Source organism: Rousettus aegyptiacus, unplaced genomic scaffold, assembly GCF_014176215.1.
Source record: "Rousettus aegyptiacus isolate mRouAeg1 unplaced genomic scaffold, mRouAeg1.p scaffold_m13_p_4, whole genome shotgun sequence".
Lineage (NCBI taxonomy): Eukaryota > Metazoa > Chordata > Mammalia > Chiroptera > Pteropodidae > Rousettus > Rousettus aegyptiacus.
Window position 1 is genome coordinate 114,458,715 of NW_023416307.1, and position 24,747 is coordinate 114,483,461.

At 42.8% G+C, this 24,747-nt stretch overlaps 1 protein-coding gene across 4 annotated transcripts in view; it reads right to left on the minus strand.

Annotated features, from left to right (window-relative positions):
- CACNA2D3 (calcium voltage-gated channel auxiliary subunit alpha2delta 3) overlaps positions 1-24,747 on the minus strand; it is a 790,850-nt gene that overhangs the window by 479,293 nt on the left and 286,810 nt on the right. For all 4 annotated transcript variants that reach the window (XM_036219353.1, XM_036219351.1, XM_016156350.2 and 1 more), the window contains one exon: positions 13,567-13,729. In XM_036219353.1, coding sequence (XP_036075246.1) covers positions 13,567-13,729 — 163 coding nt within the window. The remainder of the gene's footprint in view (positions 1-13,566; positions 13,730-24,747) is intronic.

Sequence of the window (24,747 nt, forward strand, 5' to 3'; positions counted from 1 at the left end):
ACGACTGTTTCAAGGAGTCTGAGACAATGTCAATGGGAATACAAAACAAGTCTGCATGGCCATCTGCCTTTGGCTTGAGACCAGAAAACCTCACCTCTAAACCTGGTTTTCAGTCTGGCCTTTAGAAGCACTGATATATTTTATTCCAAGTGAAGAATGTTCTTCATATTTGAAGCGGGACATACCCATGTCTGTGACATCCATCAGGAGGTGATGGAAGTATTATGGAATCATTTTAGAGGGAAACCATTTCTTCTTTCCCAGGACAACATCGTTTGTATGAAAATAACTACTGTCATCATAAGGACACAATATGACACTAAAAACAATCTCCAGAGAAGCCAGTGTCTGTGCATACTCAGTGGTCTTCTTCCTGCTTCAAACAAAACCATTGTCAGCCATGCCTACCACAATCCAAAAGAACAATCAACTGGACAACCATTAACAACTGACACACAGGTATGTTTCTTTTTAACAGAGAGCTGGGTACCTGAAAATTACTTATAGATGAGTAGCTTTTATAAATCAAGTGTTATTGTTCTTTTGTTTTTAATTCCTAAAATAGCAGATGTTCGCTTAAATTGTTCAGAGGGTAGAAAGTGGAAAGTAAGTACTTTAATTTCTTGTATATCCTTCCAGAAATGTCTGCATATAAAACTACTTATGAGTATCCTTCAAACACATGCAGATATGCATTGTGCTGTAGATTTTCCTCCGCGTCTTGGTGTGCATTCGAGACTTTACAGTGGAGCACATGTGGCTCCAGCTCACCAGAGTCCTCCAGCACCAGAGACTATCCATGCCTCCTGAGATGCTAGTGGCTGTTCCATGATAAAAGGACACTGTAATCAAATACGTTTGGGGAAAACTAACTCATACAATTAAACAGCTTTCTCTATGATAGAAATCATATTCCCTGAATATCTCATGTACACAGTGGACCAAGGGTGGCAGATTTTACATGGCATTGCTCTCACTTATTTCATCCCAAAACACTTTCTCAAGGATGACTTACTAATACCATGTGCAATGTGACCTCTCTTGCTATAATACTCTCCACCTCCTACCCTGCCCCAGTCCTTGGCTAAATAATTTTCTGCCCATCCTTCAGATGGTAGCTGAGCTCATCTTCCTCAGGAACACGTCCTCTGACCATAGCCATCCCCCACCCCTAGATCTCTCCCAGCCAAGGCTGGGTTGTTCTGGGACACACACTTACTGAACCACTGCCGTCTTCTCCACTGCACTCCCTCTGGTTGCATCAATGTTCGCTGGTGTGATTACTTTCCATCTGCCTACCCACCGTCCTGTAAGCTCCATGAGAGCATGGACAGTGTCTGCCCATCCATCACCACACCTTCTCATGCTAATGGCTAATGATGGCACATAGAGGTGCTCTGTGAATATTAAATCAATATATGATGGTGGTGTCCTCAGAACCAAGCTCTGTACGTGGCACTCAGTAGCTGAAGTGGAGGAATTCACTTCTAAACGCACTGTAGAGAACTTTCTGAAGAGGGTAAGAGGCGTTTTACATTGTGAATCATTACTCCCTTACTCACTTGCCTTGTGCACATTTTGGTCTGGCAGGTTTGCAGGATTAAATGTGAAACTTTCTCATTTCTGACAGAAATATCTCCAATGTGCGAGCAGTTGGTACCCACTGACATTCTGATGTAAAATTTGCTTTACGTTTTTAAAAAGACATTCTGCTGCAACATTTATTTTGATCAAGGGAAGAGACTGGGAGTGTTTATGTAAAATAAGACTAGTTTTCACTTACGATGGATTTTCACATGCTGAGAAGAAAATAGCACAATTTGACAAAAACAGGGCCTTCCATTTACCACAAATGCAAAGTATGCATGTAAACAGGCATGACACAGCTAACTGAACATTCAGGCACAGCCGCAGGCTGGTAGATATGGTTGCATATAGGACATAGGATAACGAGGTGGTTCTCAATTTAAAATGTCGGGTCGTATGCTGACTCACTCATTCTACTAGCTGAGTCAACCTGAGCAAGTCTCTAAGCCTCACTTTTCTCATCTGTAAAATGGGAATAATAATTGCTCCTACTTCACTGACTTGTAGGTAGGCTACATTGTATTAGATCATGATTGTGCCTGGATATAATAAATACTATGTAGATGTTATCCAAAGGAAAAAAATTGATAAAGGGAGAGTCAGTGGACTAATGCACAGGAATATGTCTCCAAAAATACTGGGTTGTGTGTGTTCTCTACACAAGATTCCCTAAGCTTTGAGCTGGGAAGAGGGCAAAGAGTGACAGAAGTGAAAAGGAAGATTTTCTTCATGCTTCTGCCAAAACTAGTACCACCAAACAGCTGAAGGTCGCCTGAGGGTCCTGGGTCTCAGACAAAAGGAAAGCAAAGAGCATTAATTAAAGCCCTATAGCATGTAATTTATGACAACACCAAGGTTCTCAGGGCCCTGTGGCACAAGCAGTGCGACTTGGACACAAAGAGGCCCCAATGTCTAAGCATGATGAGCGAAGGGAAGGCATGGGCAAATATTAGGATCAGGCCGCTGTAGGTGTCCACCGGCTTCAGACACCCACAAGCAACTCTGGCTCCACACTGCTCTCTCTTCACTGAATTTTCAGTGGTAAAAGGGTTTCCAAGGTGCAAGAGTAAAAAGAATGTTACCTGGTTCAGAGTGATAGAGAGTCGCAGGCATAAGCCACGCCACTGTGGGCTTTTCAGCATTGTCTTTGTTACAAGGACTCTAACAAAAGTAATTCTTAGTAAGCATTTAGCACATGCCAGTCACACTGCTACAGGCTTAACATATATTGTTTCATTTAATCCTCAAAAATCCCCAGAGATAGGTGTTATCATGATGCTTACTTTACAGATAAGCAATCAGCCTTAACTCTGGTGGCAACAAACAGTCAAGCTCACACTTAAACAGACCAGGTACCCTTGAACAAGCCTCATTGCTGACCCAGTGTGTCCCCAGGAGGGCTGCTGAAGAGGCCTGGGGCCACCTGCAGGACTATCTGCATGCCCCACCCTACCCCCACCTGTTCTAAAATCCCAGAGGCCCAGTCTGCATTTCCTCAGCAAAGCTGACCCTTTCTCATTCTTGGGGACATGTGGCATATCATGGCTGGTTGAGCTAGTCCAGTTCCTGGATAGTGGTTTTATCCTATTTACTGGAACTCACTTATCTTATCACTGGAACACACTTGACTGTCAGCCCAGGCTGCAACACTCACTGCTGTAATCTCCAGAATGTTAAAGATGGCTCCATCCTCCTCTCCCCCAATCAAAGCACAGATCAGAAAGCAAGTGCTAAGTGTGACGTTATTATAGGAATGACTTTGAATTCCCTCTAAGTAATTTTAAAAATGTAAATTACCTACAAATTCTGGCTCTCTCCCATTAAGGTGACATTTCACAAATGTAGAGATACAAGGTTAAAGAAAAAATACACTGCTAGCAATCATTCTTGTTCTTACATTGTCCTTTTTTGCGCTGGCCCCTCCTTTTAGAATTCCCCTAGCCTAGACTCAGCTCTTACCCTATTGTAAGCCTCCATCTTGATTTTTATTACTCTAGAAAAAACTTAAGAGATTAAAATAATACGAACAAATTAAAAGATCCTGAGAGTAGTATTATCTCATTAGGAATACATTAAGACTACTGTCTTCAAAAGCAAACAAGTAAAAAAATCAAATCCAAAGTAGAACTGATAGATCAACAAGCAGAACAAAACAGTGATCCATTTGTGATGACTTGTAGTAATGCAGGAATCAGGCAGAAAGGTAGTAACGTAGGATTTATGTAATAATGTAATAATAGAGAACTCGGGTAGTAACGTAGTATGGAAGATCCAGGCAGTAAATTCTAATGCAGGATTAAGGTAGTAAGGCAGTAATGGAGGATGCAGGTAGTGATGTAGTAATGTAGGACTCAGGTAGTAACACAGTAATAAAGGAGTTAAGTGGTAATACAGTAGTATAGGATTCTGGTAATAATGTAGTAATGCAGGTTTCAGGTAGTAATATAGCAGTACAGAATTCAATTCAACAAACATCTGTGGAAGAGCTTTTCTATTCCAGCCATTCTGCTAGGTTTCCAAAAGGATGAAAATATCATAGCCCCTTACTCCAAGAAGAATGAGCCCAATGAAAAAGAAACCACACTGCACTCTGCAATATAAATGAGGGTGACTGTTCTGAAGAGGAAGGCTGAAATCTCAGGGGAAGACAAGGCCCCTGTGAAGCTGGGCTCTCAGGAAAGGATGAAACAGGCCAGGGCAGTGGGGAGAGCAAGCTGGAGTAGAGAGCAGATGGAAGAGAAGGCCATTTGGGGAGTCGGAGTCCTAGAATCTAGGATAATGGGGAGAGAAGGAGATGGTCGGCCAGCGAAAAAGGGCAGTGAGCAGGTGTCAGTTTGAGAGAAGGCTTACATCTCACCCTATGATCAATGCTGATGGGAAGAATGAGTTTTGAGCAGGACCACATCAGGAACCCATCTGGGGGAGCAGGAAACTGGTTTGTCATGAGAAGATTATGCATATCAATCAAGTGCCTCTGTGTGCCAGGCCCTATGCTGGGTGCTACACCTTTAGCTCCTCTAAGGCTCAAAACGATATTTATACTTTACAGGTGGGGTAATTGAGGCTCGGAGAGTAAAATTCTTTTCCCTAGTCCACCAAGCTTGCACTCACAGAATTGTGATACACATTTGGGCCTGCTGCACTCCAAAGACTCTCTCATTGCTCTAGAAAGAGCCTGGAAATAGACAAGGATAGAGATGATGGGGACCACATGGGTCAGTGCCAGGGCAAAGGGGGTCAGTGCAACACCAGTGTTCCAGAGAACCTTAGGCGGGAGGTATAAACTCCTCTCCCACTTGCTTTTTAGGAAACCATTTACTTGTACCTAAAGTCATGAATTTGAGTTTTATCCCATTTCAAGTTTTACCCCATCTGAGTCAAGACCCAACTCTAGAACAGAGGCTATGGAAGGTTTGGCTTGAAATTTTCATAGTAGGTTGTAGAAAATGGCAGTCCCTACTGCTGCCTATAACCCAAGGGGTAGTGGTTAATGAGATAGTGGCTCTTGATAAGTAAGCCATCCATTCATCTATCCATTCATTCATCCATTCTACAAGTGCACCTTCTGGTCTAAACATAAGCCCAAGCATAGAGTTAAGGGACCACATGACAACCTCCTTCCATTAACACCACTTGTAAGGAAATATAGACACAAACCTATGTATACACACACATACATTTATATAGACTTATGTCGGTGTCATGTGTGCACACACATGCACACATACGAGTGTGAAGGAATTGCCAAAAGAAAGTGAACTCAACTGCTCGGACTGTGAATTTTGTGTTTTTCTGTGACACAAAGATATAATTTCCAAACTACAAGAGAGAAACTATGAGTACTTTGTGATGATGACTGTGGAGTCAATTCAGTGGTATTATCCTGTGTGTCTTACCAAACACATTAGCTCTGTCACCAACTCTTGACAGAAAAGGGCTGGGAGAGTTCACCCGACCCTGGTGAGGACTGCGGGTGCCAAACGGCCATGTGGTGGGACATCCCTGAGTGGCCTTCTCTAAATCCAAAGCAAAATGTTCAGGCCTGATCCTCTGATCTTGACTCCTGATTCCCATTAATACCATAGCATCATAACATTTGGATAGTATAAGGGAAAAAACACAAAAGCAAGATTCAAGCCTACTCCAAATGCTTCAGTTCAGAGTTCTAAGAAGAAAACAAATGATTTAGCATCCTATTTTGTTTTTAACATTGTAGAATCAGGCTCACTTTCCCTTCCCCCCCCTTCCTCCCTCCCTCTCTCTCTGCCTGTCTCTGTCTCTGTCTGTCTGTCTGCCTCTCTCTCGCGCTCTCTCTCTCTCTCTCTCTCTCTCTGCCTCTGCCTGTCTGTCTGTCTCTCTCTCTCTCTCTCTCTCTCTCTCTCTCTCTCTCTCTGTCCATCTCTCTCTCTCTCTCTATGTGTCTCTGTCTCTCTCTGTCTCTCTCTCTGTCTCTCTCTCTCTCTCTCTCTCTCTCTCTCTCTCTCTCTCTCTGTCTCTCCTCTCTCTCTCATCCCACCCCCAACAAGCAAGGGGAAGAGAAAACAAAAATGAAATTTTAAACACAGCATTTTTAAAGGTTCATGAGCCTTCTTGCACATCAAATGGCTCTTAGAAAACATTTTAATGATTTCCGTGTAAACAAATCAGAAACATATGGATTAAATTTCCCTTAAAATATACACATGTAATTAAGGGGAAAAGTGCTTGGCAAAACGCATTTTGCATTTTATCAAATCCAACATCTGAAAAATAGGTTGAGACATCTGACAAATCCAAACCCAGCTATCCTGCCCATCCCAACAGCAGCATTCACACTCTCCTCCATGTAGGGGCCCAAGTCCACCTTACCAGACCTCTGCCCTTTCCAGGCTTTTTAGAAGAAACTATTGGATTCTAACAGATAGATTGATTCCTCAGGCTCTAGAACAACAGTTTTAGGTCTCCCTTTTCCTGGACTGGTTTTCAGTTTCAGAAGCTAGGTGCCCATGCACAACCCAGTCTTGCTCTGCTGAGAAAGTCTTGAAGATCGAGGGGCAGCCCAAGGCTATGCCCTGCAATTTACACCTCTTCTACCTGCCAGGCAAGCCACCTCTCCCCACGCCCTCCAAAACAAGTAGAAGAAGGGGGAATCACCATTGAGAGTTATTTCCAGTGCCTTTCCTTCATTTGTGTCAAAACAAAGTAGAAAGGTTTTTTTTTTTTAATTGCACTCTTCTTTCACTCACTCGCCTTGCAGTAAGTTATTTACTGAGCACGTACTATGTGCTAGGTACCATGCCAGGGCTGAGAAATCATCAGAAGAGAAAACAACTAAGGTTCTTGCCATTACAGAGCTGATGTTCTCAAGCGAGCTTGCTCTCTGGGGCCCAGGCTGAGAGGTGTCCGCAGAGCCATCCAATGGACCGTATACCATTCCTTCACCTGGGTTTTCTCCATACTGGGTCCTGGATTCCTTTCCTCTCTTCTTCCCTTTTCTTCAGTGTGGGAGGGACCAGTGTTCTAACATAGACCTATTCCCAGCAAAGCTATCAATCACACTGTAACTGTTTCCAGTTTCCATGATCTTCTGACAACTCTCATTGCCTCTTACCACCTGGCCAGCTGTCCCAGGTCCCATAGCTACCTGTCTGACTCCTACAGAGGGATGACTGATCCTGCTGCTTCTGCTGGGGGCCAGACCACCACAGGCTGCTCCTCAGCCCTCGACAGCCCAGCCCCACACTCTCCCACCTTGACACCTGCTCATGTTTTAGTCCTTTTGTTGGACACATTTCACTACCAACCACCCCTCTGACTAACTGCTTCCTATCCTCTTCCTCTCAGGAAGGCCTTTCTTGAAGCCCCAAGAATGGATCAGGCCCGTTACATGCTCCTTAGCACTATACTCTGCTATTTTACAGCTCTTGTCACACTGATCATAACTTGTTCAGCATCTGTCTCCCCACACTGTTTAGAGAGCAAGGCCCAAGTCTGTCTTAGTCGTGGACATATCTCTAGAGCTTGACACAGTCAACATTCGATGAATGAAGGAATGAATGAATGAATGAATAAATGAACAAATGTGAGATAATATTTTACTGAGACATTTTGTTTTTCCTCCCTGCTGTTTCCCCCTTTCTGTCCCAAACGGATAATCAGAGCCTTTGTAGCTCTCGCTTCCGGAATGTTTTAAGGCTGACATGTGGAAGCTACATGAGTAGAAGCTCTCCCCAGCTCATGTAGGAATCTCAGCTCAGGGAAGTAATCAGGCTGGGTGCCATGGAGTGAAGAAGAAAGAGGGTCAGAAGTCAGTGAGAGAGATAAGACTCTGGAAATCGGTCTGGGGTCTCACTACAGTGGGGTCTTGTCTCCACTCCCTGGTGGTGACCTGGAAAATTAGAGCTTCAGAAGGAAGGCTGGTAATGGACCTAAAGTGGTGAAACCAAAGGCCTTGGGTGCTCGGCCTGTGCAAAAATTCCTATATGCTAAAGTGATCTGAAAGAAAATGAGTCCCAGACGCCAGGGGTTCCTGAGGGACAAGGTTCCTACTCTCTCAGAGCTCATGCCCAGAGAGGCTGCAGAATAAGCTAGACTTGTCTTCAAAAACCTGAGGTCCACCTTGGCACACACCTTCCTACCTGTGTGACCTGGGGTCAGTCGTTCGTCTTCCCTAACCTTTAGGGCTTTTTTTGTCTAAAAAAAGAGAGATGAGGACACTGCCTAACCTCCCTCATGGGGCTGCAGAGGGAATAAAATGAAAGCAAAGTTGTAAAATGTTGCAACAAATTAAATCAATCAACTTTTAAAATTTGCATTTATTTTACTCTAGTCAGTCTAAAACTGCTGAAAAGAAAGCTACTATCTGACTTTTTTCTGATTGGATCTAAAATATCCACATGCTACAGGCTTCATTTCCTCCCCCTCCCCTTCCCTCATCCCCAGCAAAATTTTAGAATCATTTGTTTTTAATGTTATCTGTGAGCGCATTTATAAGCCGTCACCTTTTTATTCCACTTTTGTCAACCGTCTGTCCTCTGTCTCTGCAGCACCGTGGTTACTGCATAGTTTGGGTAGAAGAAAGGTAGGTTGCAAAATAGGACAAATAAAAGGGGGAAACCCTCAGGTTAGTAACTAAAATCCAAAAACACAGAACCGTAGAACCACCCATTTGTGTTCTTCAGCAGCCACAAGAGAAGATACAAGGATTATAGTCCAAACCCCAGTCTGTTTCCAGTTCTTGGGTTTTAAGCATGTTAAAACAAAAATGTTTGGGAGGTAAATTATTGTCTTTTCCTTTATAAATGCCCTTGAGAAAAATGGCTCGCAGACCAACAGCCCAGGCCCTGAGGTGGTGTGTGGTCTAGAGAGGGACACGATTAACGAAAATGCTGGATTCAAATCCTCATTCTACCAGCAGGAGAAACTTCCTCCTGTTGTTATTCCCTCTAAGTGCAGGGTCTTCCTCTCTTCCTCTATCTGTGAGACTTGAACAAATGAATATGCTCATAAAACAGCAGAATGTCTTGGCATTTGTCAAGTCCAAGGTTCTCTGAGAGGCCACATGCCTTACCTGTGCTATCTGACTGCAACCTCATGACATGGGTCTTATTTTCTCTCCAGCACATGACAAGAGCCATCACTAGTGGACTGCCACTGCACCCCGACCTACATGAGCATTATTCTTGCAGTGCTCATGGTAATCTCATGAGGTAGGTGAAACTACTGTCTCCACTTTACAGCTAAAGATGCTGAGAATTGAAAGGGAAGAGAAACTTGCCCAAGCGTGTGTGCCGAGTAGCCACAGTGTGCCAGGCATCCTAAGTGTTTAATCTTCACCACAACCCCCTGAGGCAGGTTACAGTGATTACCATCTTTAATCTATACATGAGGAAAATGAGGCTCAGATATTTTATGTAGTCACAGACGTGCTGGTGGGCAAGCCAGGGTGGCAGGGTCCTCACCAGGCTGGCTCTGGGTGTGGTGCTGTCCCTGGGCCAACCTCCCTCTCCACTAGTTTCCAAATCAGACTCTCTAACTTTCTTGAAGAGTCTGTGAGCAACGCAGTGGGTTTTTTTTTTTTTTAATGCTTTTTTCTCATTTAAATCAGAGTATGTTTCTGCTGCTTACAGGCACACAGGAACTCTACAGCCCTGGTTGACTTTTCATAGCCCAGGAAGCACAGATGTAGCAGTCCCCACTTCATGCCACATCTATGGAAAACTCATTATTTAAAGAGCATGGTACTCGGGCCACAGGTGGCACCAGGCTGGATCAACAGTACCCCAGAGAACTTCAAGTGGAGGAGGAAAAAAAAATGTATGCAATGCACTTCTGAGACAAGGCAATGCTAGAACAAAGGAATAACCCAAAATCAGTTACATAACAAAAGACCGGAGGGATTAAAGAGGTTCTTGCTGAGCTGGTTTTTAAGAAGGGGCATTTGGATGTGCACAAAAGGGAGATGCAGGAATACTAAGAATGGAGAGAAATGAGATATAATGGAGGAAAGAGAAAGTTATACTAAGTAAACAGAATGGGGGTTCACCTGGGTTTACAGAGGTGACAAATGGAAATAAAGGGGTAGGTTGAGAACAGAGCATTTTTCTTTCATACACACACATATGCAAACACACATACACAGATATATACACAATATATGTACACATACATATATAATACATGTGTAGGCATATATGTAGAGATATGTGTATATATGTATATCTGTGCAAATTTTATACCATTTCAGCCTAGACAGTACTTAAAAAAGAGTTCAGCTTTATCTGAATCTGCTGTCAGACCATCAACAGTTCTCACGAAAGCATCCTGCCCCACGCTTTACTCATAAAGGAAATGGAGTTTGTCGCAGCTCCAAAGGCATAAGCAGCTAGTCCTCAAAGAAGTCCCTCAGGTGGTAAGACCCTTGGGCTGGGGATGCCAGAGCAACCCCTCTTCAAATATCTGTTGAAGAGGTTTCATGAAGAAGCTGCTGCATCAGGCACCATGAGGACCCTGAGACACATTTCTAAAGACGCTAGGAATGTGGCTCTTTGAATTCCTATAGGCAGTAGGACAGCTTGCCCACAAGTCACCAACTCTGAACCTAAGTCTCTCTTAGTGCCTACGAGGAAGGTACCTCAAGCACAGAGGGAAGTGCTGACCTGGGTGAACAGCCTGTTTTCAAGGCTCAGCAAAGAAGTGTAAAGCAGATTGCAGAAAACAGGTGATTCTACCACTAAGTTTCATCTATGACTAGAAGTTATGCCCAAGAGCACAGCTCACAGCAACTACTAAAGCAAGTCTCAGACCATTTGCCAGGTACCTCTGGGGATCCAAGCTGTCAGGAGAGCATGACGCTGTACTGATTTCCTTTGTTGGACAGAAGATTTCTAACTCAGGAACATCACAGCCAGTGACCAAGCTCTGAGCATGTGTTTTGAGTACATGTCATCGATAACCAGATCTGAGCTGGAGGGCCCTCTGAACATAAAGTACATTTCTGCAGCTTGAAAAGAAAAAAGACCGTTTGGGGCTGGTTTGAATTAGGTAGAATGAAGACAGGAATTTTCTTGAAGTTCTTTCCCCTATCCCTTGGGTAGCTACTCACCGCCTAGCAGAGACAAGATACAGGGCCTGACTGACCTTGGTCCATGACCCCACATCCTGGCTAGGGGACCACTGAGTCTGGGTAGGGGCAGTAGGCAGACCCTGGAAGGGCTGCTAAGAATGACTTTACACTATTATCACCTACCTCTATATCTCAAGTGATTTGACTGTCTTTTAGGATTCTGCCTAGCAAAGCTCACAGTCACAAATCTGTAGCCTATGTGATTGATGGTGGTGCTGGTCCCTTATGTGTGGCAGCCATTGAAAAGTACGATTATGTCTTTAAAGCTTAAGGTGCAATTAAAGCTCTATAATGGTGCTAATGGCTCAGGCAACCTTGAAGCAGCTGCCATATTTAAAGGATTGTTCTGAAGAGTTTTATATCTGAAATTGCTCTGTAAAATCTTGTTAATTTTTTATCTTCAGTTGAGAATGTATTTAATACCGAGAGGATGGCTTTCTTCCAGCTACACTATATAAAAGGGGATTTCCTTCATCAGCTAACAAGACTGCTCGGGAAGACTAAACTCCACTGGACAAAGCTGAGCTCAGCCCTCTAAGGCTCGAGTTCTTAGGGATTTGCCCCCTAAGGAAAAGTCTAATGTGAAGATTAGGTCATAGGATCCAACCCAGTCCAGAGCCCACTAAGGGCTGTTCAGACCAACATTACTTTCTCCAAGAGGGAGAGAGACAAATGTGTGGCTGTCCACATGAGCAGTGGTCAGGTCCCCTCCTTGACACTCCTACTGCCTCTGAGTTTCCATAATGGTGATCGGTCACTAATAATCTCATTACCTGTCTGTTCCTCAAGTAAACTGTGAACCCCTCAGGAGAAGGGCTACGTCTGGTTCACCACAGGTACCCTGATAACTATCAAAACAATTAATGAACAGGGTACTGCCTCTCTTGAATATTAAGGATGGGAAACAGGTAAGGAAAGGAAGACATTAGATATCCAGTCAAGAACAGGTGCAAGAAAAATGTTTCAGAGACAAATGAGTTGGAAGTTCTTTAATCATTAACCAACCTCTTTAAACTATGATCTAGAACAGTTTAGAAATGCAATTCATATTCATGTTATATGTCAATAATAACGATGACAGCTAAGATGGCTGAGCACTTTCCACAAGAAACCGTTGTGCTAAGGTTGCACACTTATGGTTGTATCTTCACAATAACCCTCTGAGGGTGGCTGTATCATAATCCCTATTTTATAAAGAGGGAAACTGAGGCTCAGGGAGGCAAAGTTACTTGCTTTAGATCACAGAGCCAGCAAGGGGAAGAGTAGGATTCAAACCCAGAGTCTTTCTCTTGACCACTGCACTCATATATGAACTGAAACTGGGTAGGTAAGGATGAAAATTGGCCCCTGATATTTTTGAAACCTCAAAGGTAGACAATAAGACAGATTTTTACTTTGAAGATGCCTTTGCTTTCTGAATTGTTTTTCTGAGAGGATGGCTCTTTGTTTAGAAGTCCCCCAAGTCTGGCAAAACAGAGGAAAATCCTGCTCAACGATGATGATGACTAGGGTAACATCATTAACTTAAACTCTTTACACACATCATCTGTTTAATCCATACAACCACCTCATGAGGCAGATGCAATGATCATCCATATCCTAGAGAGAAGGAAACCAAGGTCTAAAGGAAGGCAGTGGTGCGCCCAAAGTCACAGCCAGGAAGAGGTGGAACCCACAGTCAAACTAGAGTTCGACTGCTGCTAGAGCCCAGTCCTTGGCCATCATTATCCGAACTCAAATGGACAGATGGGAATTTTGGGAAAAGAACTCTAGACTCTACGTGAAGACTAGATTTGAGGATACAAGCCTGAAAACAGGGAGCCCCGTTAAGGTCCATCCTCCTCTATACTCAGTTAAACCACAACTGATTCTACTGCATCCCCAGGAGTTCTCAAGCACTTAAATATCATTACAAAGGATAGCGGAAGAAGAGAGAGACTACTCCAGGGGTCAGTAAACGACCTCCTGTAGGTCAAATCCGGCCACCTGTTTTCAAAGATAAGAAGTTTTACTGGAACACAGCCATATCCACCGTCTATGGCTGTGTTTGTTTGTGCCAGAACAGCAGAGCTGAATAGTTGCAACGGAGGTGGTATGGCCCACAAAATCTGAGCTGTTTACTATTGGCCCTTCACAGAAAAAATATTTGCCAACCCCCGGACTACATGTCAGAGAGCTTCATGCAAACAGCACAGGGAAACAGCAGGCCAGAGTCTCCAGGCAGAACAGGCACACATCACCTACCCAGCTCATGCTGACACACTCAGCTTATAATTGGATTTTTACAAAAAAACACAAGATCCCAAACCAGCCAGTCCTCCCCCCACACCCCTTCCTCCTCACCCTGTGAAAGGAACAGCAGCAGTGAATCTTACCTTTGTTGTACATGTTCGTTGGCACCTGAACATCACTCAGACTGATGTTCACAGGCAAATTATTGAAATGGTCATTTGGGGCTAAGATGAATTCCTTTCCCAGTTCCAAAAAATTCCCATCTTTGTCCCTTTCATTTATCAGCACGGCATTGAAGTATTCATACTGAAAGAGAAAGGCAAAAACGTTACATGTGACTCTGGGCAGAGGGCTCTGAACTCAGACAGACCTTGGCAGAGGCTGCAGACCATCCTCTACCCTTGTGGATCCTGCGCTGGTCACATAATCCCTTTTAGTCTTTCATATCATCTGTGGCAGCTTTCACACAGGTGTGATAGCACTATATAAATATTTCTCAATGTCATTAAATATTCTAGGAAAACATAAATTGAAGAAGCTGCACAGTACTTCATTATGTAAATATAGAGAAAACTGCCCTAAAAACATTTTAATTCTTTAAATTTTGAAGACAGACCCTGTCCTTATGTAGCCTCCACTTAACTTGCAGGAGACTGGAAAGAATCAAAATCTAACATGTCAGAGAGTCATACTCGCTGTGGAATAATAATTAAGCAGGGTAAGGGGAAGGGCTATGTTTTTACACACGAGGCTTGCTACTCTGGTGACACTCACACAGGGACTGAATGAAGGGAAGTGAGCTGTGTGGGCATCTAGGGGAAAATGTCCCAGACAGAGGGGATAGCAAGGGCAAAGGCCCCCAGATGAGAGGGGGTGTGCCGGCATGTTTTACAAGTGACTGTGTCATCATCTAACATAGAAAGAATGCTTACTTTGTTCCAGAAATTATTCTGTTTTTCATGTGTTAACTCTTCTTTCATGTGTTCATTCTTCTAAAAACTCAATGAAGAAGGTTTTATGAGTATTTCTACTTCACAAATGAGGTAACTGAAGTATACAGAATTTTGGTACCATGTTATCTCAACAAGTTTTTTCTAGGAATTGCCAAGTCAATTTTTACATAGATGTGAAAGGGATCTAAAATACTGAACACAATTTTGAAAAATAAGAACAAAGTCCAAGGATTCACATTTCTTGATTTTAAGTCTTTTTGTAAACCTAATTAATCAAGACAGTATGGTATTGGTCTTAAAATAGACAAACAGATAATGGAACAGACAGAGTCTAGAAATAAAGCTTCACATATACAGTCAACTGATTTTCAGTTAAGGTGCCTAGATCATTCAATGGGGAAAGTATTTTCAACAAACTGTTCTGGAACAAATACCTAATCATATGAAAACAACATTCTCAACCCCTAATTCACAATGTACATACATTAATTCAAGATGCATGATAGACTTAAATATAAAAGCTAAATCTGTAATTTTTTAAAAAAATGATGAACATCTTTCTGGCCTTCAGGTAGACTATGATATCTTAGGACACAAAAAGCACTTATAATTTTAAATACTGATAATTTGGACTTTATGAAATTTCAAAACTTCTGATCATCAAATGCACAATTATTAAAACAATTAGGAAAGCCACTGTTGCGGAAAAAGTATTTATAATACACATCTGACAAGTGACTTGTAGCCAGAATATGTAAAGGACCCTGAAAATATACGCAAAAGATCTGACCAGGTACCTTACAAAAATGATATCTGAATGGTCAATATGCCAACAAAAAGTGTTCAACATTGTTAGTTATCAGGGAAGTGCAAAATAAAATTCCAACCAGATGCAATTTTAAATCCAGTAGAATAGCTAACATTAAAATTTCTGAAAAAACTAAATGCAGGTGAGAATATGGAGTAAGCAGGTATCCCATTCATTGCTTATGGAAATATAGAAGGTCATAAATACCTTGAAAAACCATTTTGTAGTTCCTTGTAAAGTTAAACATGTACCTACCCTATGACATAGTAATTCCACTCCTAGGTATTTATCCAAGAGAAATGAAAACACGTAACCACAAAAACGCCTGTCTGAATGTCCACGGAAGCCCCATTCACAACAGCCAAAACTAGAAACAACTCAAATCCCTATTAACAGAGGACATAATAAACAAATCTGTGATACATTCGCGCAATGGATTACTACTCAGGAACAAATTGCTGACACATTCAAAATATGTATGATCTCAAAAATATTTTGAATGAAAGAAGCTAGAATCAAAAGAGTACATATGAGTGACCCTATTTATATGAAGTTCTAGAAGAGGCAAATTATTCCTATGTAGTGACAGCAATCAGGGGCTGCTTCTGGGAGAGTAGGTGGGGATCCATGGGAAAAAGACACAAGGACATCCTGGGTTGCTGGAAATGTTCTATGTCTTGATAGGGTGTGGATTACTCAGTAGTACGCACTGAAGTATACGCTAAAGAACTGCATTTTACTGTATAGAAATGTATGCCTCAATAAGAAAAATCACAAAAGACCTTTCACTTTTTAAAACATTAATTCAAAAACCTAATAGAAACAAAACTCAATAAATTCTACTCTCAGCCATTTTTAAAGAACAATTTACTGTGATATGATACCCTGAAACTGAAGAAATCATACATTTCTGCTGAACCATCACCTCAATTGTTACCAAACTCAAAGGGTTCACCACTTGGTGTGGTTGTCATTAGGTAGTTTTATTTACTTGCAGCAAACAAAGGAGACCAGAGGTTCACATCCAAAGCTCTGTCTCACTGAAGGGAGGTATAGCCATTGCTTATGTACACTATTTGGTTAATTACAATTGATTTCTTCTTTGCAGTTAGCTACACTCATGGATTGGGTTCCTGTCAAGCTTATCCTATTTACAGCTGTGTTTGCAAAATACTGTGCTACATTTTAACATTTAGCAAAAATAGCACTCAGTAAGAATGTCTAGACCTTCAGACTCTTGTCATATCTAACAAAGGGAGCATCTTACCAGGGAGAAACACCTTGACAGGCCCATGAACTGTCCACCCCAAGAGGGAGGCCCCTTCTTCTGAAGGAACCTGCTTTCTAAGAAACATGTGGGGCTTCCTCCCACAGCTCCTTGTTGAGTAAGGTCTTAATCTTCCACAGACTCAAGTTCTTCACGGAATATTATCATAACTTTAAAAAAAAATCAAGCCTTCAACGTCATTGTTTTATTATAACTGGATGTTAAATTAACAAAACAAAGCCTCTGCCTGCTTGGTAAAGGCCAATACAATCATGGTTTAGGCACAGGCTCTCTGGAGGCAGCTTCAAAATTGCTGGTTAACTGAATAACCTGCACAGCCCAGAATGTAAATAAAGGAAGGGTGGAAATGCAAGCAGGCTTTTGTTCAATGGTGCTCATCATTTACCACGGGCGACTGTGTGTTCTGCTTCTCCTCTCAAATCCATTTGTCCATGCTGTACTGATACTGAAAGGCTGACTCAGTACAAACAAGAAGAATCATTCCTCAGTCCTTGGAATTCATTGCTATAATTATGAGGCTCTGTGGCTTTGTCCACATGATCAAGGAAGAGATATATTTAGCTTAAGTCACCTCAATATTTCTGAATTCCTGTTACCCATGGAGTCCAAGTAAATTAATTATTTTGTGAGAACATTTGATAACCAACCAAGTGTGACCATGCACAGAGGAAATTAACCCAGGGGACAATGGCAGAGAAAGCAGTGGGTGTGCTGGGCACCAGAACCTGACCCAGCACTGTCTTAGAAGGAGGTGGTCCAATGAGTAAGTGTCTAAAACTGATTCAGTAGGGCAAAAGTAGGCCTTTGCAGTTTTTCTGTAAAGGGTCAGAGAATAACTATTTTCGGTTTTGCGAGCTCTACAGTCTGGTTGCAATGCCTTGACTTTTGTTACAGCAGGACATCAGCCACAGACAATATATAAGCCAATGGGCCTGGCCACGTGCCAGGAAAACTGTAGGATGTTATGAGATTTTCAAGAAACAGAAATAAAAAAGGAATCAAGCATTTCTTTCATTAAAAAGTTTTTGAGCACAATGTAGAAAGAAAAGAACAACATTGGAGGACTGATATGACCCAACTTCAAGACTTACTATAAAGCTACAGTAATAAAGACATTGTGGTATTGGCGAAAGAATAGACAAATAGATCAATGAAAGGGAATAAAGAGCCCAGAAATAGACTGCTATAAATACAGTCAACTGATCTTTGACAAAGGAACATAGATAGTCTCTTTAACAAATGGTGCTGGGACAACTGAACAACCACATGCAAAAACAAAAACAAAAAAATCTAAACACAACCCTTAATCCCTCCACAAACGTTAACTTGAAATGGATCACAGACCTAAATATAAAATGGAAACTATAAATCTCTTATAAGATAACATGGACGAAAACCTAGATGACCTTGGGTAGAGTGATGCTTTTTTTAGGTACAATACCAAAGACACAATCCATGGGAAAAAATATTTAAAGACTTCATTACAATTAAAAACTTCTCTATGAAAGGCAATGTCAACAGGATTAGAAGACAAGCCACAGAATGGGAGGAAAGATTTGCAAGACACATGTGATTAAGAACTGTTATCCAAGATATACAAAGAACTCTTAAAACTCAACAATAAGGAAACTAATAATTCAATTTAAAATGGTCCAAAGATCTTAAAAGACACTTCACCAAAGAAGATATGTAGGTAACAAATAAGCATATAAAAAGGTATTCCACATTATATGTCATCAGGGAAATGTGAATTAAAACAATAATAAGATACCACCAAATGCCTATTAGAATGGCCAAAATCCAAAACACTGACAACATCAAATATTGGTGAGAACGTGGAATAAGAACTCTGTTACATTGCTTGTGGGTATACAAAATACTACAGCCGCTTTGAAAGATAATCTGGCAGTTTCTTACAAAATTAAACATACTCTTACCATATGATCCAGCAATCATGCTCCTTGGCATTTACCCCAAAAAGCTGAAAACTTATGTGTACAGAAAAACCTACACACGGATGTCTACAGAAGCTTTATTTATAATTGCCAAGACGTGGAACCAACCAAGATGTCCTTCAGAGGGTGGGTAGACAAATAAATTATAGTAAATAATAATCCAGAAAATAGAATATTACTTAACACTAAAAAGAAATTAGTTATAAAGCATGAAAAGATTTGGAGGAAACAAAATGCACATTACTGAGTGAAATAAGCCAATCTAAGAAAGCTATACACACTATATGATCCTAACTCTGTGACATTCTGAAAAAGGCAAAACTGTGGAGACACTATAAGATTAGTGGCTGCCAAGGGTGTGATGGGGAGAGAGGGATGAATAGGCAAAGCACAGAGGATTTTTAGGGTGGTGAAAATAATCTGTTTGATAATATAATAATAAATATGTATCATTGTACATTTTTCCAAATCCATAGAATGTAAAATACCAAGAATGAATCCTAAGATAAACTATAAACTTTGAGTGATCATGTGTCAATATAGGTTTATCCTTGGTAAAAATAAAGAAAAAGAAAACAAAACAAAACGGAGAGAGAGAGAGAGAGAGAGAGAGAGAGACAAAGAGAGAGAGAGAGAGAAAGAGAGAGAGAGAAAGAGAGAGAGAGAGAGAGAAAGAGAGAGAGAGAGAAAGAGAGAGAGAGAGAAAAGAGAGAGAGAGAGAGAGAGAGAGAAAGGAGAGAGAGAGAAAGAGAGAGAGAGACGCCTCTCTCATCTCTTCTCTCCCTCTCTCTCTCCTCCCTCTCTCTCTCTCTCCCTTCTCTCTCTCCGCTCTCTCTTCTCTCCCTCTCTCCTATCTCCCTCTCTACTATCTCTCTCTCTCTCTCTCCCTCTCTCTCTCCCTCTCTCTCTCTCGCTGCTCTCTCTCTCTATCTCTCTCTCACATCTCTCTCTCGCTCCCTCTCTCTCTCTCTATCTCTCTACTCTCTGCTCTCCCTCTCCTCTCTCCCTCTCTCTCTCTCTCTCCTCTCTCTCTCTCTCTCCCCTCCTCTCTCTCCTCTCTCTCTCTCTCTCTCCTCTCTCTCTCTCCCTCTCTCTCCTCTCCCTCTTCCCTCTCTCCTCCCTCCCTCTCTCCTCCCTCCCTCTCCCTCCCTCCCTCCGCCCTCCTCCCTCCCTCCCTCCCTCCCTCCCTCCCTCCCTCCCTCCCTCCTCCCTCGCTCCCTCCCCCCTCTCCCCAATTCCCCTTCTGTTCTTGTTTTCTAATTGTGGAGGCTCTGCATGTGCGAGAGCAGAGGGTAAATCGATTTTGTTACAAACCTAAAACTGCTCTAAAAAAAAGTCTTTACAAAATGTTTTTGAGCAGCATCTCCTAGATACATATTTATTTATAATGTATACATACTACATACCAACTATATACTAACATGCATACTCTAAAACAAACTACAAAAATATCAAAAGTAAATAGAAATAAAAGTGACAATCTTTTTGGGCATCCCAGTGACTGTCTTTGTGCACCCCTCGGTGAAGCATTTCTGTGCAGTGACCCAAAGCAGCATTTCCAAAACATGATCCGTGCAACAGAAAGCCATTTCACAGAACACTCATAGGGAATAATTTTTTTTAAAATGTGTGCCATGGTGAACAAAAGTTTGGCAATACAGGGAAAGCTGAGATGTAAAGAAAGGCAAAGAATCTTCTTTATTTCAGAACTTGTCGGGGTCTTTAACTTAGTCTGAGAATATACTGTTAACTTTTAATGTCTATTAACTTTTGAATGCAGCACTCCTCAAATAGAGCTGATCATGCAGGTATTCTCCTCAACTCATACATTGAGAGTCACTGTACAAGTACTTGTGTGATTGTTTTATCAATGGGCAACTGCAGGAATCATGACCATGTTAGGCACCGTTATATCCCCCAACCCTGGCACTCATCGGTTGACTAACTGACCAAATGACTAATGTCAGAATCCATCTGATCACCCGGTCTCTCTCACAGACCTGTCTTCACAGTCAGCTCTTCCAGGCCACATGGTACCCAGGTATGTTCTTAGCAGATTAGAAAGATCATGCTGTAAGCAGGTCTCCTATGGCCAAGGTCATGTTACTGCACTGCCTTTGTCACAAATTCAGAGAAAAAAGTGTGTCCAGAGTAATGGAGTAAATGTGAATCCAGAAGTAGCCGGAATTACCGGTTTGTGCCAATCGCCATAAGATGAAGGGGAAAAGGCAGAAGCCCTGTAATAACTCCACAACCTGCAGCTTTTGCAAGGGCTGCCAGGGCATCCTCTTGCTGATGGAGTCCATCTCATTCAATGCCATTGTCACAAACATGGTAATTTTCAGTTTGGATAGGGATGCCACCAGGGAAATAATTCATTGCTCCTCCAATCCACCAAATGTAGAATCCTACAGGCCAGGAGCTATTGGCCAAACTGGACTCCTGTCACCATGGAGAGTCAAACTTCAGATCCAAGGGGAAATGTTACTAGATAGCAAAAATGTTTCACCCTGTGTGGCCTTTTTGATTAGTTGGTGGTAACTGCCTGTATGTGTTGAGAAGGCTTCTGAGGCAGTATCTCAACCAGAGGAACCTGTGCCCAACCTCTTCCACACCACACACACCCGTGTGTGTGTGTGTGTGTGTGTGTGTGTGTGTGTGTGTGTGTGTGTAATAAGAGGGTAGTGGAGAGATTAAATGAATTGACTCAGTTGATTATGGGGACTGGCAAGTCCAGATTCTGTAGGGTAAGCTGGAAACCTAGATATTCAGGTAAGAACTGGTGCTGCCGTCTTAGGTCCAAGTTGCACAGGATAGGCCAGGCAGGGTTTTCATGCTGCAATTTTGAAACAGAATTATTTCTTCCTTAGGGAACCTGTGTTTGTTCTTAAGGCCTTCAGCTGACTGGATGAGGCACCCCCTCATTGTGGAGAGTGATCTGCTTTACTCTGATTGTAAATGTTAATCACATCTAAAAAATGCCTTCACAACATCAAACCCAGCATTTGACCATATAACTGGGTACCATAGCCCAGCCGAGTTGACATATAAAATTAGCCATAACAACTGTCCCTCTCAACAGATTGTGGCAGTTTGTCAGCTGGACTCCCAGCTGTTTCCTTGTCCCCTGCCACCCATCTTGGCAGCAGCCATAGTGATTGCTTAAAAAGGTGAAATTGGACTGTGTTACTCTCCAGTGGTTTTGTGCTACCCTTAGAATAAACCCTTCCCAGGCTTGGAAAGGCTCTCTGGTCCAGATGCTACCCACCTTACCCACCTGGTCTTCTCCACTAACCCACCTCTCACCCTACTCCAGCCTAGCTGCTTTTGCTGCAGTTTAAGCAAGTTTGTTTTCACTTAGGGTCTTTGCCCCAGTCTCCAACCCTTGCATGCAGGCTGAACCAGTACTCTGCAATTGCCTGTGGCAGCCACTCTCCTCAGTCTATAATAAACTCTCCTGTTGGCTCAGCTAACTTGAGTGTGTTGTTTATTACAAGCACAACGTCCTAACTAGTACTCATCACATCCTAATAATGAGGAATCTCCAGGATCCATCAGAAAGACTTGCTCTCAGCACCTCCAGGAGCCACAAGGAAGTGTCTCTCCCACCTAGATGGGTCTTTGTCCTTGTGCTCATTCCCCACATGGCCCTGTTACTACTGGCTCCAACATCTACCCACCCCCAGTCCTGTTGGCCCAACTGTCACCCACCTTTCCCTACCTAATATTTATATACCTTAATTTCCTCCCTTGCAAGTGAAGCAATTATGAACTCCTTCATGGCTGCATGTCAAGCTTATATCACTGTGTCCAGCACAAGTAAGAACTCAATAAAGGACATCTGTGGTTAAGGGCTCAGTCCCACCTGCAAAGCCCAGCGCTCTCCCACTCACTCTCCCGAAGCTTTTCTCCTTCCCAGTTACTCTGCCTCCTTGGATCTTCTCTTCCAATTCAATTAATCAGTGGGATCTTTGGCCCTTTCCTTCATGGTATTTGCTCCCCTGGAAACCCTTAGAAGATTGGTATTGGGTGGTGATCCCCCTAAAGGCAGGTTGGCACCTATGCATCTCTGTATTTCCAGGGCTTCTGTCCTTCCCAGAAACACTGTGCCTTTCTCACATCTACAACCCGGATACCAAGCACAGTGCCTGGGTCCTCGGTCAGGTGGTGGGGTGAATAAACGAATACGACACTGCTCATCTGTACTAGTTAGGTAAATAGTTTTATGTTCTACCACCAGCTGAGAAGAGCGTTCTCACTCCCTGCCCAGAAGCTAGCTCCAAACCAGGGGAGAAATCTGTGTGGGCCTCCTGATTCCCATCTTTCCCTCCACCTAGATTTCACCCTGTGGTGTATACATGAAGCAAGAAACCATCTGGGTATGGTGAAGCAAGGAGGCAAGGGGCTTTGGAGCCTGATGCCCTGGTTTGAAAGCGTGCTTTCTTCTTAAGGGCATTCTTTCTCCGTGAAAAGGGAATGGTGATGCCCACCTCTTCAGGCCTTTCTGAAGTCTGAGTGGGATAAAATGTACAAAAGCAATGGGCACAGTGCCCAGAGCATGTTCTTAATATGTTTTGGTTCTCTCCTCTTTTCTTATTATTTTCCTCTTCCGTGCTCTGGGGCGATGGCCAGCTTTTTACAACTTAGATTAAAAAATAAAAATTAGTAGGAATATTAGCTCCAAATGAGCCAAGCAAATACCAAACTCCCAGTGCATGTGCATCGTATGGAGAAGTGACACATATCCCTACTCTCCCTGCCCCTCTCCACAGGTCTGCTGGTCACCACTCGGTAATCTCATTTTCTCCTCAGATGTGAAAATTGACGTTTTAACGATATGTTCCAGAATATTTCTAGGTATTAATGTTATATTAACTCACTTATAATTCCCCGGTGCCAGAGTTCCTTTTAAAAAGCAGATAATGAATATCCCCCTCTCAGCCATCTGGAATCTCTGGCCTCTGAGAATACGCAAATATGAGTATTAATGGCCTACTTAATAAGCTACTTATGCAGGCCTTGGACTGCAGATTCCTGCAGGTCCAGCTTTCTGCTGGCCATTTGGCATTTAATTTTAAAAGCCTTGGAATGGAGCATTTAACTCCAGCATGCTGGGTTCAAATCCCAGCTCTGCTGCTTCACCGTACTCTCTGTTACCTCAACCACGTATGTGATTACAACCACCCACATTATAGGGGAGTCCTTTTGAGAAAGAAATGCATAAAGGATACGAAGCACGCAGTTTATTGCCTGACTCACAGTTTTAGGTTGAACTGGATAGTACCACCTTTTTCGGAGGTCACGATGGTTATATATTGGTAATCTCATATGGTTCCATCTAACAGGGTTTCACATAGTAGTAGTCGCTACTGTGGTGGAGCTGACTGGAAACCTTTGAAAAGGCAAGGCAAGAACACCATCATCTCCACCCACCAGTGACGGGTTTCCCAGTTTGTCCCTCAGCACCCACATTGCCCATCCCCCACTCTCATCTCCTTAGAGCAGTGTGAGCTTCCTGAAATACAGAGCTGATTAGGCCAGCCCTCAGCATGCAATCCCCCAGGACTTCTCACTGGTCTTAGGGCAAAGGACAAGTTCCTTACCATAGCAGAGAAGGGCACAAAGCTCTGGCCCCTGCGATTCGTGCCAGTCATCACCCAACCTCACTTATCTCTCTGTTAGTCCCTCCACTGCTCTATGATCCTAGGTCCATGTAGCCTCTGTCCAAGATGTTACCCCTGCTGAGAACATTTCTCCAGCTGACACTTTCATAATTCTCATTCCTCCTTAGTTCCAGTTCAATGATCACATCCTCGGGGCAGGTCCCTCTTGACTGGAGACATCCCTACTGGGTGTCCTTGAAGTTTCATGTGCCTCTCTTGCATAGCACTTATCCCAGGGTCATAGCACACTTGTCTGAGTGACTTTTTGATGGAAATGGCCTCCATTCTACAGTGTTAGACATGTGTTTGCAGGGACCATAGCTCTTTCTTCTTGTGCCACTATAATCCCAGCATCTAATACAGTACCTGGCACATCATACTGCAGCAGTTCCTTGCAATGGTCCCTAAGATATGGCAGGAGCACACAGGAGCTAGGGCAGCCAATAGTGAGCCAAGCTCTAGCCCAGAGAGACAGACCATACTGCTGAGGAAACTACATAGGGTCTGAGGGCTCAGGCTCCTCTGGGGCTCGTCTGGTTGATTATTCGGTCTAACACCATGACCATGATAAAAGGACCTCTCTAGGCAGGTGAGAACCCCTCTGTCAGCTCCAGCAGGGCCTAATGAACCTAAGCAAAGTAACATCAGACTAATGGA